Here is a 16937-nt window from a genome sequence, read left to right as displayed (position 1 = left end):
TCTTGGACACTGCATGTCCCCACCAGGTTTCCTTACTTTCTCTGTGCCCACGTAGGGGAGAATGGCGCACAGGGGGAAATATCTGGCTTTGACCTGCCAGGGCATTGTGATGATTCTCTGCAGGAACTGTTCATAGAGGGGTCTCTCCAGGTCCTCGAAGCGATGGCACTCCAGGCGGTAGATCTCCAGGAGATGTTGAAAGGAGCTATGTATGAACTCTGACGCCCCTTCCACCTGAACAACCAGAAAAGAAACGCAAACTAAGAAGAGATTCTCCATCATGTCTCACTGGCGGAAGTTGTTAGAGGGGCTTTATAACATCCTCCACCCTCCTTTATCTGTCACTAGGGATTGCCTGTCCTGTGGCAAATGATAACCAATATTAAGTAGTCCCATTTTTGCCACCAGCAATGGGGGCAGGGGACCCAACACAACAGCCTGATGTGGCTTGGTAAAATCGGCCCCACGGTGTCCCCGTTAGGGCTCCTTAATGGCATTTGCCAATGGAAGGCTGTCTTGATGAACCTGACAAGATGGCTTGCTCAGTACGGGACTGTTCAGTGGGAACATGGCTGTTGGAGTCTGGCTCTGCCAAGCTGCAAGACAGCTGGGCTCTCCTTGCAAAGCGCCAGCACTGACCGAACGTCGCGTCAGCCAGGAGGAAAAGGCAAGGCCAATGCGCCCAGCCCTATAATGCAAGGTCAGTCGTATCTTAGCAACCCTGCTTAGTTACTATGCGGTGTATTCTGCTCCCAGTGCATGTGAAATGAGGTAGGGACAGACTAAAATCCGGCCAGGCTGCACTGTGCACTTCTCTTCAAGTGAAAGACTGGGATGATGAGGGGGAAAGAAGGGAAGATTTCTGGCTGCCCTGGAAGAGGGTGTGGCCTGTAGGAGCTATGCCCCCCCGGGCTGGGTGCGTTACCGGGCTTTCTGCATTGTTCCAGATGAACTGGCTCAGTCTGTGGAGCAGTTCAGAGTTCTCAGCCAGCATGCGGCTCTCCTTGACTTTCCAGATCTCGGGCAGACACTCCAGGATACGTTGCAGCCAGAGGGAGAAAACTGAAAGCACAGAACAGACTAGTATAGAGTTCTTCCAGCAGGCAAAACAGCAAAACCTCCCACAGCTCTTCCCAGCTGGAGTGGGCAACCAGGTAGTGGGCAAACGCCTGCCTCTCTGAACACCATTTCCCCTGAGATTTCTCTGTGAATGTACCTTACGCAGCAGGGGCTCAAAGCAAGATTAAGGCAAGCGTGTGCGTTACAGCACGATGGTACTAAGGGGCCCAGGCTGGATTTGATTGGGCTTTAATTTCAGAATTGAGGGAAAGATCACTGCTGGTGGTTCCCCTCCCCACCCCAAGGTGCCCTAGATCTCCTCAAGCAGCTGAGTCACTCTTAGAAATTCCCCTTCCCATACGGCATGTCTAAAAGCTATGGGGGTTTGGAGGTTCCTGCTGCAGTGGGTGGCAAACCTTTAAAACCCTCTTGGTGTATATTCGGGGTGGAGGGGCAGATCTTTATTACCTTGGAAACGGTAGTAATGATAATCCTTCTGCCCTTCGCTCACAGCCCAGACAGCTGGAAACAGCACGTCCAGCAAGAGACAAGCCTGCAGGGCATACACCAGTGTTAAGCAATAGCTGTCAGCTGAGCTACCACTGTATTTGTGGTGTTGGGCTTTTCTTGCTGATTGACAGAAGAGATTCCTAGACACCAGAACTTCAAAGAGGACCTGCTAGGTCATAATTAAGGCTAAGATTTTTGTCATGGATAGTTTTAGTAAAAGTCACGGATATGTCATGGGTAATAACGAAAAATTCAAGGAAGCCTGTGACCTGTCCCTGACTTTTACTAAAACTATCCATGATGAAATGGGAAGGGGCTGGGCAGCTGTGGGATGGTGGAGAGCTGCGGGGGTCCCCCTGCTCCCCCATGGCAGCTGGGGAGCTGCAGGGGTCTCAAGTGAGGAAGCTTTCATCACCAGAGCCAGGCCGAGCTGCTACAGCAATGGGCACTATGTAAATACGCTGAGTCAGACAGCCTTTAGCCAGGGCGGGCTCCGCTGAAATCCAAGGAGGTCTCCCCACATGCCCCCTAGCTGGGCAGGTTCAGTTCTCTCTTGGACTCCTCCTGCAAAGCTCTTTGCCATGACACCAAGTAACACCGATCTGTTCACGTGCAGTTTTACTCTTTGGCGCTTGAGCCACTGAACTTTGCCTTCTTACAGCTGATATGGCAGCAGCGGCTTGATTAATTACACAGAATGTTCCCCCTCCATCCAGCTAAGGCCCTGGCCACAGCAGGTGAACCAGCAATAGCAACAGTCATGGTGCTGCTAACAGACTTCTAGCATTCTTCTTCTCTTGATTCCCCCGTGGTGTGTTCATGCCTATATCCGCTACTGAAGGGGTTACTCACAGCACAGCTTGACTTCCAAGATTCTCCTGGGGAAACAAATCTATCCATACTGATCAGGGAAACAAAGGCCCCCTGGCAACAACTACATTTAAACACAATGCCTGGCGGGAGTGTAAGGCCTTTGCCAACTGTCAGGGCTTAAACTCGCTGCTGGTGCAGGTTGGTGCAGCTAGATCCAAGTAAATGGAACTGGCTTGCTCAGCAATGAATTAGCGTGCACCTCCCCCCCAGTATCTAAAGCCACCCCAAGTACTTGCTGAGCCAACACCCAGCAACAGGTGAAAGGTTTTTCTAAACCCTTTGCCCAAAGCCCAGTTTGCTTGTCCTCTGCATTCCCCAACAGAATCTCGTTCGAACTTAGAGCTCTCCTACCCGGGGTGGGAAGCTGTCCAGCCGGCAGCTCAGGATCTCCTTCTTGCAGCAAGTTAATAAACCCCTAGTGAGCACCAGTCTCGCTAAGCCGTCTGAACTCAGGACAGACGTCTCCACCTTGAGTTCTCCAAATCTCAGCTCTCCTGGCCCTAGGGAAAAATCACCAAGTGAGGACAGAGCAAAGACTTATCCAGACACTGACTTTCAAACCGCAAATCAGCCTTTTGTTTCTCAGGTTAACTTTAGTCCTTCACACCCATTAGTATTAATTGTAGCACAGGTCAGAGCCAGGCACAGCGTGAGCAGACAGCGCAGAAATATGGCCCAGACAACACAGGGCCTTCCCTGAGCAGAGCCTCCCAATCATGCTGAACCCGCCAAATGCAGTGTAAACTGCGTGCTCCAGAGTGGGAGGGGCTCAATCTGCAGAAATAAAAGGTCAGTGCATGTAACCTACTGTGCCGCCTTGCCCCATGGTCCGAGAGCCCCATATCTAGGCTTTGCTGGAGACTTCCTCCCCTTCCTTCACCTGGGAAGGCAGAATGGCCTCTAGGGAATTGTGATCTGTTCCTCGTTCAGCCACTGACTCCGTCACCTTGGGCAGGTCACTTCCCCACCTTTGGAAAGCACCTTGAGATCTAGTGCTAACAAGGATCGTTACTGAAGATCAAGCACGCACCTTGGTCGACTAGCTGGAAAAGAGTCAGCACGGCTCTGGCCCCTCTCTCTGGCTCAGCAGCAGTGTTCACCAACATGCTCACGGCAGTGCCGGCCAGCAGGCGGGCGTCCTTGTTAGCTGTCTGAGGAAACTCACCTTTTAAAAAGCTTGTCTTTACAAAGCCATTTAAACATCACTTACTGCCCTCCCCTCTCCCTGCAAAGAAAAGGCACTTACAAAGCCACTGGGGGTATGCTGCACTTTTGCAGCACATCGGGTGGACTGGATCCCTCTCATCACAACGCCCCCTGCCCCACTGCAGTCACACTTACGCAGCAGTGTACATGGACATACTGAAACACGTGTATTACACATGTACAGATGTACGCATGGGTACGTCTCCAGCTGGAAAAGGTGGAGACACCCATTACCAGCAGCGGTCACCTAGCATGGCACTATCACTGCATTCTATCGTGGCTTCACTTTAGTGCAGTTATTGTTCCCCCTCCACTAATCACATGGGAGCTGTGAATACTCAGCACCTCTCCGTAGCAGGCAACTTTTGTGTAGGTGCCTATATTTGAAAATGTTGGCCTTATGTTTTCTGCCTCAGTTTCCCCGAGGAAACTGTAAAGTGGGGATCATAAAACTTGCCTCCCTGGCAGGAGTGCTGAGAGGTGAAATTAGATAATGTTGGAAAGTGCTTTGAACAGGTAAAGCATTATCCTTATTTCTCTAACCAGGAACAACTTCTCCCCTCAGATCCAGGCTGGCCTGGCTTCACGTGGGCTCAAACTCTCTGCAGTAGCTTGGCTGCGGTCTCATCTGGGCCATGGTTGGGTAGCTGCCTGGACTATAATCACCTGCTCCATGACGACTTGCAGCAGAGATCCCAAAATGCTCTGCACGATTTCACTGTTCTCGGCTTCGCTCCACACCAGAGGCGACACTTCCTTTGACATCGCCTGGAAAAGCTGCAGGCAGGTCTGAGGAAGAAAAAGGATAAAGCGCAACCCTCTGTCACCTGCTAGATCTTTTTCTTAACAGTTCGACTATGCGCCTCCCCCCACCCCCCAACATAGGGGGAACTTTTCCTTCCAACCCCTAAGTCCTGCCGTCTTGTCTTACGGGGGAGGACACCAAATTCCAATGAATGTTTGGGTTTTTTCTCTTCCCCTAGTGCTCGTGGGAGTTTCAGCATGTTACAGGCATCCAGAGGAGACTATAACCCCCAAGCGATGTGGATCTTACCTTGACCGTGATGTAGCTCCACTCCCCGCTCCTGGCCGTTGGGTCCTGCAGCACCCAATTCAACGTGGTAGCTACACGCAGCAGCAGTGGGGCTAGGCTGAGTCTCCAGTGGTGTCGGCCTAGGCGGCTTTCCTCTATGAACATGCAAACTGTGGATGGGGGGAGAGGGGCACACAGTGCATCAGATGCCAGGCACTGCAGCCCGAGACGCTGGGTTAAACACCTCAAGAGGTGGCCAGCAGCATCTACATGAACGCTGCAGCGAGTTATGATCAAACAAACTGATCCAGACGCCCACGCTCCAAAGGGGGGCCCTGCTCTTATGCAGGGCTGGGGAACCCCCTGCCAGTTGGTTTGGGTCCCAGGCTTTGAGGCCGTACGTTTGAGTTGAATCCCTCCCTGCAGGGATGAATATCCCTGCTAACTCTCACGAGTGGAGATTCACAGATGACTCTTCCCCGGCCGGTGTTGTTAACTCATGAAAAGAGACTGGGAAAGGACAAAGCAAACGAAGGGTCTCATCTCTCCATTCTTGGATGGAGATCTGGAGCTGGTGATTCCTAGTGCTCATACCACTTTTCATCATCAACTGCGTGTTCGCTAATTCATTCACCCCACCCTGGGGAGAGAGGCGAGTATAAGGCTCCCTACTGTATGTGTGGAGAAACTGAGGCACTGAAGTGACACGACTTGCAGAAGGCTGCACAGAGTGCGTGTCTTCACGCCCAGATCCTGCTCCTGACCATGCTGGGGATTTGCCCAGAAAAGCTCAGTCCACAGACAGCACCTGGCTTTTGGCGTGGGAGAAGGGCCAGGACATCAGTGACACTTCTGCTCATCTCGTTCCCCAGTCAGACTGAGTAGCGGACAAAGAGATTCAGGGACTCGTCTGAGGTGGGCCCCATGAATCGGTAGCTCAGCTCATGATGAGCGTCAGGATGGTCTCAGCTCAGTCTCTTATTAACCACCGAGGCCTCCATTGTGGACATTTGGATTCGTGTGGTTCTGTGGGTTAGTGTCACGGCTTTCAAAGGGGGCAAGGGGAGTCTTTGAGACTGACCTGTCTGGAGGTCTCCTGGAGACAGCACCTGCAGGGAGAAGGAAACGCAGGCACGTTTAACACTCATGGAGGGCACAGCTGCTGCAGAATTGCAGCTAGAGGGACGCCGTGTGTGCTAGGAGAGGACTGAGGGGTAATTGGAACCCGAGCAAAGCGTCTGCCAGCTGAGCTTAGAATCAAGCCTTCCCCCCAAACCACAGCACACAGTTTCCCCTACCCAGGGCAGCACAGCCAGTGGACCAGACAGATCAGCGGGACAGGGCTGAGACCCTCCGTTTGTCTCTGCGGCCCCGGGCCAGTGGAGCTGGGTGTTCTGCGGGAGCAGAGCTGACATACTCACCCCTAAGGGAACTAATACACTTCAGTCAACTCCTTGAACCGTCACAGACTCTGTGCTTTCTCCCCTGCACTGATGATGAACAGGGGGTTGTTTGTAAATAGCTTCCTTCTTTAGAATCTACCTCTTCTTCCTGCCAAGTTCTCTTTGGCGTGGTCCAGATCACAAAGACTTGCCATGTTACAGTTCACTACCGAGGGGACCACCAACCCAGCACTGGGCTGAAACACCACCAGCCAGAAGAGCAGGAGGCTGACTGTACCAAAGGCTGTTTTTATTTACACACAAAGTTCTGGTGAACCCGCAATCCTAGGACAGGGAACAAAAAGAACCTCCAGGCCAGGTACCGTGGAATGTGCTAACACGGTCTCATTGTACAGGAGCTTTAAAATACTATGGGAGTAAATACAGGGGTCCTAGTCCGCCTGAACTGGGCCTTTCCTGCCATATCGCCATCCCCAGATCCAATGCTGCCCTTTGCACTAAGACCCCAATCCTGCAATGCTATCTGCTAGCTCAGACCCGCTGACGTCAACAGGACTCTGCACAGGCCTAGGGGTCCAAGCTGATGGCTCCTGATGCGGGATCAGGGCCTCCCTTTGTCTTCTGTGCTGCTCTAAAGAGAACTGAGTTCCTCTCACCTGTTTGGACTCGGTCAGGCTGCTCATTAACTTATTCACTTCCTCAGCAACCAGGGATTCTTTACCTTCCGACAACTTCGTAACAATCTGGGGGGAAAGGAAACCTCGAATGGTCCAGGTGTTCCAGGATCGTGCACAAATACCCAGACCAATATGGGTCTGTCTACACTGCAGCTGGCAGAGAGCCTCCCAGCCTAGCTGGATGGACTCGTGATAGCTCAGCTGGAGCGAGCTCGCTAAAAATAGCGGTGTGGACATTGTGGCTCTGGCAGCAGGCTGGGCCACCTAACGCCCTGGACCTGAGACCAGGTGGCTACCCCGAGTCTCCAACAGAGCCACAGCCTCCACCTTGATATTTTTAGTGAGCTAGCTAGTGCAAGTCTGTCTACCTGGCTGTCTCCCAGCTGCAGTGTAGACATACTCTGTGTGCTCTCAGTTAGGTAGATAATATGCTATTGAACCCAGAATTAGGATTTAGACACAACAGACCTCTCCCAAAGAGACAAGTACGGCCTCTTGAGTAAATGACGTGTGATTAAAACTAGCTGTGAAAGTCTAAAAAATGCACAACAAAAAAAGGGTAGGAATTTCAGAAAAAGAATCCATTTAATAAACGCGTTCATGTGGTCAAGCACTGTGCCAGATATGGAAAGTTAACGCTAACAGTCTGTCTAAGGTCAGCAGGTTTTTCTATTAAATCGCTAAAATCCGCTTTAGTGTTTATTTTCAGTCAAGGGCACAAGTTACAACATTTGGCTAGAGCTCTAAACTTTCCCGGAGCTCAGGAGCACTGGGCTCTGGGATTTTAGTTCAGGCCACTCTCTGGGTTTGTCTACACGGCCCTGCAGATTGGACTACGGATAGGCACATTGCAGCGCGCACACTGAAGTCCTTCAAAGAGGACAACGTTAATGCGAACCAGGTACCTTTTAGTCTGTGTCCGCAGCATCCACAGGGGGCACTTCCAGCATCGCACTATGGTGCACACTGCAATTCGCCTCTCCAGACTACAGGGCCATGTAGCCATAGCCTCTGTTCTGCCTTTTTTTTTTTTTTAATATGTATTTATTCTCTTACATAATGAAAGAGCTGAAGAAGAGGTCTGTACAGCTCAAAAGCTTCTCTCTTTCACCATCCGAAGTGGGTCCAGTAAAAGATATTACACCTCTACCCCGATACAACGCTGTCCTTGGGAGCCAAAAAATCTTACTGAGTTATAGGTGAAACCGCTGTGATAGACCCAGGCCAGTTGGGTACAGCAGAATAGCAGAAGGCAGATATACTGGCCACTGGATTAACAGTTTTCTGTTCCCTGACTGACCAGAGGAGGGGCTGCTCCAGGCTAATGAGAACATCTGACTCCAATTAACCTGCAAAGAGTCAGGTGAGGCCATTAAGCTAATGTGACCACCTGACTCTAATTAAGGCCCCACTGATACTATAAAAAGGGCTCACGCCAGTCAGGCAGAGGAGAGTAAGTGCGGCTGAAGGACTGGTTAATGAAGACACCCTCAAGTTATTGATAAGGGAGCCCTAAGGTAAGGGTGAAGAAGAGAGAAGCAGGAGAGCTGTGGGGAAGTGGCCCAGGGAAATGTAGCAACTCTGGCAGTGAAAGGTTGGGTGCCAACAGCTGCTACCATTAGGGTCCCTGGGCCGGAACCCGGAGTAGAGGGCAGGCCCGGGTTCCCCCCAACCCACCACCACTCCAGGAACACCTCCTGGGAGGGGAAGTCAGGCTCCTGTCAGGACAGGAGACTAAACGGTTCTAAAACAAGCCCTAGGGACAACAGAGACTGTGGCAGTTCTCTCACCAACCTCCTTGCTGGCTTATGATGAAAAGGGCTCAGTAGACTGTAACCTGGCCCTAGAGAGAGAAGGGCTACGTGGAGGGTCACAGAGAGCCACTGAGGCTAGCATATACCGCCTAGAAGTGCAGGACCTGCGGGGACAAGGTCAGCGCTCTGCCACACCGTGTTATATCGAACTTGCTTTGATCTGCCAGAATGCACAGCCCCACCCTCCACCCCCCGGGAGCGCTGCTTTACCGCGTTATATCCGAATTCATGTTATATCGGGTCGCGTTATATCAGGGTAGAGGTGTACCTCTCCCACCTTGTCTCCATAATGAAAGAGACCGGACAGAACGGTGATTCTCCACTTGCTGGCTCTCCTCCTTATGTCTAGCTGCTAAATTCACAGATTTTGAAGGCCAGACAGGCATGATGGTTGTCTAGGCTGAGCTCTTATGTAACACAGGCCAGAGAATTTCACCCGGTAATTAAGGCACTGAGCTCAATCACCTGTGATTAAATGACATTACTAAGTTAAAAACAAATGAAATACTTTCCCTACTATTCACTTTCCACATAGCAACGGCTGTAGGAGTTGCCACCGCATGCTCTTTGATTGCAAATAGAAGGCGGGGTAGTCTGCGCAGTCGTGAATGGGAAGGTGGGGTGCCCAGTGCAGTTGTGAATGGGGAGAGAGGTGTCCAGGAGCCAATGTGGTCTATGTTGCTAGAGCCCTGGTACAAAAGTCAAGTGTAGGTGGCTAAGCAAAGGGCCAAGCCTCAGTTTTTATTCTTGGTTTTCCTAGAAGGAAGGCACAAGGTGAAACCTTTACTCCCAGGGAAACTCAGTTAAGATTCAACATCTAGTTTGCAGTAAGGTTCTTTGTGTAGACTAAGGCACAAGATCACCCCGTAAGTGAATGGTCCAGGCAGGTCTCAGTCTCGGTTCTGAGTGGCAGGAGCCCAGGCGTCTATTCCTAGCTCTGACTTGCTGTGGGACCTTGGGTAAGTCACTTAACATTGCTATAGTTCAGTTTCCTCCGCTATAAAATGGGGATCATAACCCCTGCCTACCTCACGCTCTTGTGAGCATCCCTGACTTTACAGCTACGTCTATACTCCAATTAAAAATCCATGGCTAGCCCATGCCAGCTGACTCAGGCTCCCGGGCTGTTTAATTGCGGTGTACTCGTTTGGGCTGGAGCCCAGGCTCTGGGATCCTGCAAGGTAGGAGGGTCCCAGAGCTCAGGCTGCAGCCTAAACCCCAACTTCTACACTGCAGTTAAACAGCCCAGCAGCCCAGCCTGAGTCAGCTGCATGGGCTAGCCCCGGGGTGTCTGTCTGCAGTGTGGCCACCCCTTCTGAGTCATGGATAACAGGTGCTGGAGAGGCACTGAGGGTTTATTATTTTGCAGACGCCCCTGCAAACAATGGAAATGACTGTTGTAGAGTGAACCGTGGCATAGCATTGCAGCCTGACCCACCCAGATGAATGGAGCGGCCGCTATGTAACACGATTTACCTGCTCGAGCTTATGGAAGGAGCTGGAACTGCTGGTCGTCTCCATTTGGAAAGCAAGCACGCAGCGCACTAAGGGAAGCACGTCGGCATCGTCTAGCTCCCATAACCCCTTGCTCAGCTCCTGAAAGAGCAGAAGAGCCTCCTCCAGATTTTTATCTTTACACCTCTTCACAGAACCCCTGGAAAAATTAAACACGGGATTGTCATGTTAACGCTGACTTGTTCCAAACACCTCCAACTGAGAGAGGGAAAGAGTTCAGACTGCAGCTACGGTCAGTAATCACGGAGCGGGACAGGGAAAACTGCCTGGCTTTTGCTTAGCACCCATCCCGATAGTATGTATAGTGCGCATGTTTCAATTATATTTATTCATTTAAACCTCTCGGTTTAGATCTACAGCAAGACTGATTTCAGCAGGAATCTGCGGACCCACTTGCAGGCTGGGAGTCTGCGTTAGAAACAGGTCAATATCTGAAACAGGATAACGTACCACAGTGGAAATGAGCAGTTGCAGGCTGAAAACTAGCATAGTTTTGCTTTGCGTAAGGCAGTGTCTATGGCCCAAATGCAGGACTTTAGCTGGGTGCTGCTGGCTCTACTCGCCAGTCAGAATCGGGGATAACAATGCTTCGTTGGAGGTGGGAGAGAGGGAAAGTGAAAGAGGAGTAAAACTGATTGAAAGAATTACCCTCTCTCCCTACAGAACTAGTTTAGCCAAGACATCCATGTGTCCCTTTTAGTTGCCTGCACACTGAATATTCCTTGACTTGCTTTCAGTCCTTGCATTACTGTCATTTCCAGCTCTCTGTCTCAGCTGTCACACAGCAGGTTAGTGCAGGTACTTTTTACACCTCTGAGGACCTGGCCTGGGTATATGTCTGATTAAAACAATACATGCAACGAATTTGGTTTCAAACTAACGACTGACTGTTCACATCCCACACACACACACACACACAGACAGGAAGTCTGTGCAGTGAGGAGACAAGGGGCTGCGGGTCCAAACGAGAGGCTAGGGCCCAGCAAGTCAGTACAGAGGTGTGCTGGCAGTGGTGGTGAGAAGGGGCAAGGACTAGAAATGCAGGGGGTGCGGACGCTCAGGATTGAAACGCAGTGGCAGAGTCCAAAACTGGAATAGCCTGACGGTGCTGTAGGTCAGAAGAGAAGTGAACTTTGTACTCAGCCTCGCACAACACCCACCCCCGCTGCTCAGCTCTAGCCAGGCCCTCACTTTCAGGAACACTAGTATTTAACCCACATTTACCCAACTACTAAAAACAAGGGGACGTGTTGAACTGGCAGCTCCTTTTTCTGTTCTGTGTTTGTCAGTGCCTAGCAAAAGGGAGTCCAGGGGCATGCCTCCGCTACCCAGACACTACAGTAATACAAACAATTAACCCTGAAGAATGGTTACAGAACGAACACTTTTGATCCTTAAAGGGAAGTTACATTTGGCCTTGAAGTTAAACCTGGTAGAAACTTTCCCACCATGAAAACAATCCACTGAAATCCCTTTTTCTCAAGGAAATAGACGCCCGCTCAGTGTGCAGCCCAAACACGGGAGCAATGAAACCTGACAGCCAGAGCGACTATAATCCAAAGTGAGACCGATTCCACTGACCCTTCCTGGTCCCCACTGCCAGCACTGCACGGAGTGGGGACAGCGTGTCAAAGGGGACAACAAGCTGAATGACAAGACAGACTCACCCACGCTGTGTTAGTAAAGCAGGTAACACCCCAGCTTCTTATCACATGAGTTTGGTTTTCAATTGGGTGTCTCTTTAAGCTGCCATGAACCAGTCACCGGGGGCCCAACTGTCACAGGTCATTGCCCGGCGACAGGACAGCTCCCGGCCCCACCTTCGCTGTGCAACCGGGGCAGAAGCCCAAGCGCTGGGGGGCACAGAAGGGAGCGGGCAGGGCGCCCGGGTGCAGAGCGGAGACGGGGGGGGGGACCAGGGCGGGACCGCCGGCAAGGGGCGCAGGCCCCGTCCCGGCTTCTGCCCCCGGCCACCTCCCGGGAGCGCCAGCACCATGCGGGGGAGATGCTCTCCAATGGCCCCCGTGGCAGGAGGGGGTTCACTGCCCCACGGGTCCCCCCAGGAGCTGGCCGCCTGCAGCGGGGGCCGGCCGGGGTCCGAAGGGGGCGCCCAGCACTCACCCTGCGAACTGCTCCAGCTTCTCCAGGAAGGCGAGCACGGCCCGGCAGAGATCGTGCAGCGGCTCCCTCCGCCCGAGCCCCCGGTAGAAGGCGAGGCAGGCCTGGGCCTCCTGCGCCGAGCCCATGGCTCACGGAGCGGCCCGGGGAGGGCGGCCGGGACGCGCGCCAGGCTGCCCCGGGGATCGAGCGCAGCACGTGGGCTTGGCAGCTCCGGGCCGGGGCCGCGCTCAGCTGTGGCGGCCACCATAGAGTCGGGCGCAGCCTGGGCCGGGCCGCCTGGCTGCGGCCGTCACGGGGAGCCTCTACCCTGCGGGCGCGCCAGCCCCATCTAGCGCCGCCAGGGGTCCGCACAACCAGCTCCCGCTCCCATTGCCCGACTCCGGGGGCACTGCGCATGCTCACCCGCACTGCGCATGCCCAGTAACCTTCGCTGTTGCCTCTGCCCTCACTTCTACTTGCCACTTGCTGTCCGCTGTGTGATGGGGTTTAGAAGCGGCGGGGGGAGGGAATCGCAGCGGGGGCTGTCAGGGTCTGAGCAGGGGGCAGAAATTTACTGGCCGGGGGGATCAAGCTATGTAGGTAGCGGGAGAAGAGGGGCTGAAGGCGGAAAATCGGGGGTGGGAGCCGGGGTTAAGGGGGGGGGGGAAGAGACGCTGCCAGACCCTGTGCGGGGACAAAACCCCCGTTTAGGGAGGGGGAGAGGGGGGAGCAGTGACCCCGGGGGATGTGCTCGCAGATCTGGCGGGTGGGGGGTGCAGAGGCTGGTTTCGTTCTGCTCACAGGACGCTGCATGTCAGACCCGGCGCAGAGGGCGGGTTCCTGGGGCTGGGGGTCTTAAAAGCACAGGCAGCCCAATTCTTAGACCGTCAAAGCTTAGACACCGCAGCTCCTCTCTATCCTATACAAGTGTTGCGGGGCTACGTTACTGCTCCAGCCGGGAGACTGAATGTGGTGAACTATTGTACAGACACTCCCTCCCTCAAACGCCGCATCTCACATTTTGAATATGTAAAAGTGTCTTCTATCAGTTTCTATGTCTATATGAAATCACTGAGCTCCTTTCTCTTATATAAGTGCTGAGTTGCTAACTCCCTCCCAGAGCCCACATGTCTGCACCCCCCCCCTGCCCCAGGTCAGAGCCTGCACCCCTCACCCAGCTCGGCTCGGCTCCCACCCGCTGCAGCCACCGCTGGAGAATTCCGTGGGCGCAGCTCCGCGGCTGGGACCCCGTTTCTGCTCCTCTTTGCACTACTCGGCCGTGGTCCCCGTCATGCCTGTTCCTTCCTGGGCTCCCCTGACATCTGCTGTGTGGTTGGGGGGGGCTGGCTGAACTCGGGCAGTGGTTTTCAACCTGTGGTCCCCGGGGGCCCACGGACTATGCCTCAGGTTTCCAAGGGGTCCGCACCTCCATTTGAAATTTCTGAGGGGTCCGCAAATGAAAAAATGATTGACAACCGCTGAATTAGGGGAATTGAAAAAAAACATGTTACTTAATGGGCTTTAAAATGTGGAGGGGGGCAAGCTGTGTATGAACACCACTTACCCGGTTTGGGGTTTTAACACATGTGAAAACACAACTTGCTCTATCCGGACTAGGATTTTAAAGCACGTTGGTTAACATGGATTTTTAAAAAAACACATTTTATCCTAGTCTAGACAGTCCCTTAATGGGAAAAAGACAGGGATCCTGATATAAGTCAGTGCAGGTAAAATTATGGTGCTTTGCAGTAGGGAGGAGCCTGTAGGCTGAGATACTTTCACAAAGCTTTTAATATTGTGCGGGCACCAGAAATATTTCCCAGCGGGTTGTTTGTGGGAGTTTGTGCTTTCATTGCATGTCGAGTGTGAGCCTTTTTCTTAAGGACCAAGAGCTCAGCGAAGTGGTGAAAGAGCAGCAAATGCCATTAAAAAGAAAATTGTAGAAGCTGCCCATTCTGCAAAATACTTTTCAATAATACTGGACTGTACACCAGATGTGAGTCATGTTGAACAAATGACGATCATTCGTTTTGTAGATATGGAAAAGTCTGCAGATGAAGATAATGTTGAAGTGCTCATAAAGGAACATTTTTTCGGTTTCGTACCAATGAAGGAGACGACTGGAGCATTTATGACTAAAACTCTTCTACAAGACCTTGAAACAATGTCATTATCTGTTGAAAACTTAAGTGGCCAAGGCTATGATAATGGGAGTAATATGAAGGGTAAAGGAGAATGATGGAAATCAATCCTAGGGCCTTTTTCTTTCCTTGCAGTGCGCATTTTCTGAATTTGGTTGTCAATAATGCTGTTTGGAGGCAAGCAGTTTCTTTGACCAGGTGCAACATGTTTATGTATTTTTCTCAGGCTCAACACACCATTGGGAGATTCTGACTCGCCATGTGAATTCTCTAACTGTGAAACCACTTAGTCAGACAAGATGGGAGAGTCGCATTGATGCTTTGAAGCCTCTTTGCTATGAACTTGGAAACATTTATGATGCCCTAATTGAAATTTCTGATACTACCTTTACTGGATCATCTGGCAGTATGGCACGTTCAAATGCAGAAGCTCTTGCAAATGGCCTTTCAAAGTTTAAATTTGTGACTTCGCTCATTTTTGCAGTATAATATCTTTTTCGAGATTAACCTCACTAGTAAGCAGCTTCAGGAAAAGAACCTGAACATACATTCTGCTATTCAAAAACTGCAGCAAACTAAAAATATTCTGGAGGAATTCAAAAGTAATGAAGGGTTCGAAAGAACACTGGTAGATTCTCTCGAGCTTGCTGGAGAAATCGATTTCCGACAGAATTTGAATCAGAGCCAGTTTGCATTTGGCAAAAGAAACAGCAGTTTTCATATGAAGGACAAGACACACCCATTCAGAACCCAAAACAAAGGTTCAAAGTGAATTTCTACTTTGCGGTCCTTGGTACTGCTATTCACTTGGTTGAGGAAAGATTTCAACAGATGCAGCAGCTAGAGTCAGTATTTGGCTTTCTATATGATATCCACAGCTTGCAAAAGAAAATAGCAAAACAGATAAGAGAATTTTGCATAAAACTGGAGTTGGCATTGACTCATGAAAATTCAAAAGACATTGATGCTACAGATTTGTGTAGTGAGCTTCAGGCTTTTTCAAGAAGACTTAAGAAACATTCCACTCCTGAAGAAGTACTGAAGTTTGTTTGTGAAAATAAACTCACAGACAGTTTTCCAAACATTTGTATAGCTCTATGCATTCTTTTAACTTTGGCAGTTTCCGTAGCTAGTGGGGAACGTAGCTTCTCCAAGTTAAAATTGATAAAAACATCTGCGTTCAACAATGGTACAAGAGACACTTGTTGGACTTGCCACAATGTCAATAGAGCATGAAATAGCTGGAAAACTGGATCTAAAAGAACTAGTGACTGAATTTTCAAAACTTAAAGCAAGAAAAGTCATGTTTTAAGAGCACAGAGTGTTTTTTATTTGGAGTGTTTTGTAAATACAGGTTAAAGTTCATTGAAGAGTGTTCTTGTTTCTATATTGGATGTTGTGGTTATGGCTGTTAAAGCAGGATAGTGTAATGGATGATTTTGGATTTGTAATAATAAAAAATATAATTAACATTTTTAATGCATTTTTATTTGAAATTGGTCTGAAATATCATCTAGCTGTCATGTACAAATCTATTCTGAAAATTTCGTGTCTCTATTTTATCTGATCTCAGAAACATTGGTTGGACGGATGGACAGACAAACCGAATAATTAAGCCTCCGTTTAAAAAAAACGCTTACAAAACATTAAAAGAAAAAAAGGGACAAAATATTTCCCAGTTTACCAAAAACCTCAGCCTAGATCTGCCCTGGGGGTTTGGGAGCAGGGGGCGCTGATTGCATGGTTCGTCTAGGGCGCCAGTTGCTGACAGCTAGTCTAGGGCTGCCCTGGGGCAAATAATACCCATCTCAAAATGCAAGAAGTAGAGAGTAATGCCATACTGTGCCTTCTCTCTTGCACTTTCTCTCACACACAACACCACACCATAAGAAAATGAATAGTAATTGACAACAGTCACCAAGCCGAGATCCAGACAATACCCCTTAACATGGAAAAGCCTATGGAAGCTGCCACCTCAGATTTCTGCTGCTCAGTTGGGAACCAGTTTGGTGATGAGAAATCCATCAAAACGGGTGGTGTTGTGGGACCTGCAGGATCTTTTGCAGGGATTACTGATCAAGGTGGCCAATATTCCTGAGATCACTAATGTATTTAAATAGTTGGGTTTCCCATATGGCGGTGGAGTCACTAAAGGAACTAGTTTTCCCATTCTGTTCTCCCTGTCAGGCACAAAAATACATTAACAGGACGGGGTACTATTATTGGTGTTCCAGACCTTAATTGATCATCACAAGAAGTTGATGGACATCTGCCATGTGGCCTGGAAAAGTCCGTGATGTGAGAACTTTTAAGATCTTTAGATTCTTCCAGAGAGGACAGAATGAAACACAATAGTGACATTGATGGTGGGCAAGTTCCCACCATGATCTTTAGGGTCCCAGGGTACCACAATCCATGCTGAGATGGTTGAGCAGGCCAAGCGAAATCTCTGCTCCTGGCTGACACATTGGTGAGGTCTGTGCCAAGATGGCTGAGCAGTTAGCAGGGAAGTGTCATTCACAGAGACAAGGTCAGTAATCAATGACACGGAACCAGGGAGATGTGTGTCATGTTTTTCAAAGCTCTCCCTTCCCTTCTGAGTGCGG

The 16937-nt window shown here is 50.5% G+C and overlaps 1 protein-coding gene across 4 annotated transcripts in view; it reads right to left on the bottom strand.

Annotated features, from left to right (window-relative positions):
* The window catches only part of LOC128824746 (thyroid adenoma-associated protein homolog), a 39217-nt gene extending 26681 nt beyond the window's left edge, over positions 1 to 12536 (bottom strand). For 2 of the 4 annotated variants that reach the window (XM_054006603.1, XM_054006604.1), the window contains exons 1-11: positions 12212 to 12530; positions 10052 to 10229; positions 6741 to 6827; positions 5763 to 5790; positions 4703 to 4851; positions 4315 to 4437; positions 3473 to 3593; positions 2794 to 2942; positions 1528 to 1612; positions 926 to 1062; positions 37 to 234 (exon numbers count right to left, since the gene is read on the bottom strand). In XM_054006603.1, the coding sequence (XP_053862578.1) occupies positions 37 to 234; positions 926 to 1062; positions 1528 to 1612; positions 2794 to 2942; positions 3473 to 3593; positions 4315 to 4437; positions 4703 to 4851; positions 5763 to 5790; positions 6741 to 6827; positions 10052 to 10229; positions 12212 to 12336 (1380 nt within the window). In that variant the 5' untranslated portion in view covers positions 12337 to 12530. Of the gene's footprint in view, positions 1 to 36; positions 235 to 925; positions 1063 to 1527; positions 1613 to 2793; positions 2943 to 3472; positions 3594 to 4314; positions 4438 to 4702; positions 4852 to 5762; positions 5791 to 6740; positions 6828 to 10051; positions 10230 to 12211 lie in introns of all 4 variants that reach the window. The other 2 variants (XM_054006605.1, XM_054006602.1) reach the window with 2 other exon arrangements.
* Positions 12537 to 16937: the final 4401 nt, after the last annotated feature.

The sequence above is a fragment of the Malaclemys terrapin genome, chromosome 16 (assembly GCF_027887155.1).
Source record: "Malaclemys terrapin pileata isolate rMalTer1 chromosome 16, rMalTer1.hap1, whole genome shotgun sequence".
NCBI classification, from domain to species: Eukaryota; Metazoa; Chordata; order Testudines; family Emydidae; genus Malaclemys; species Malaclemys terrapin.
This window is presented reverse-complemented; position numbering and strand designations above follow the sequence as displayed.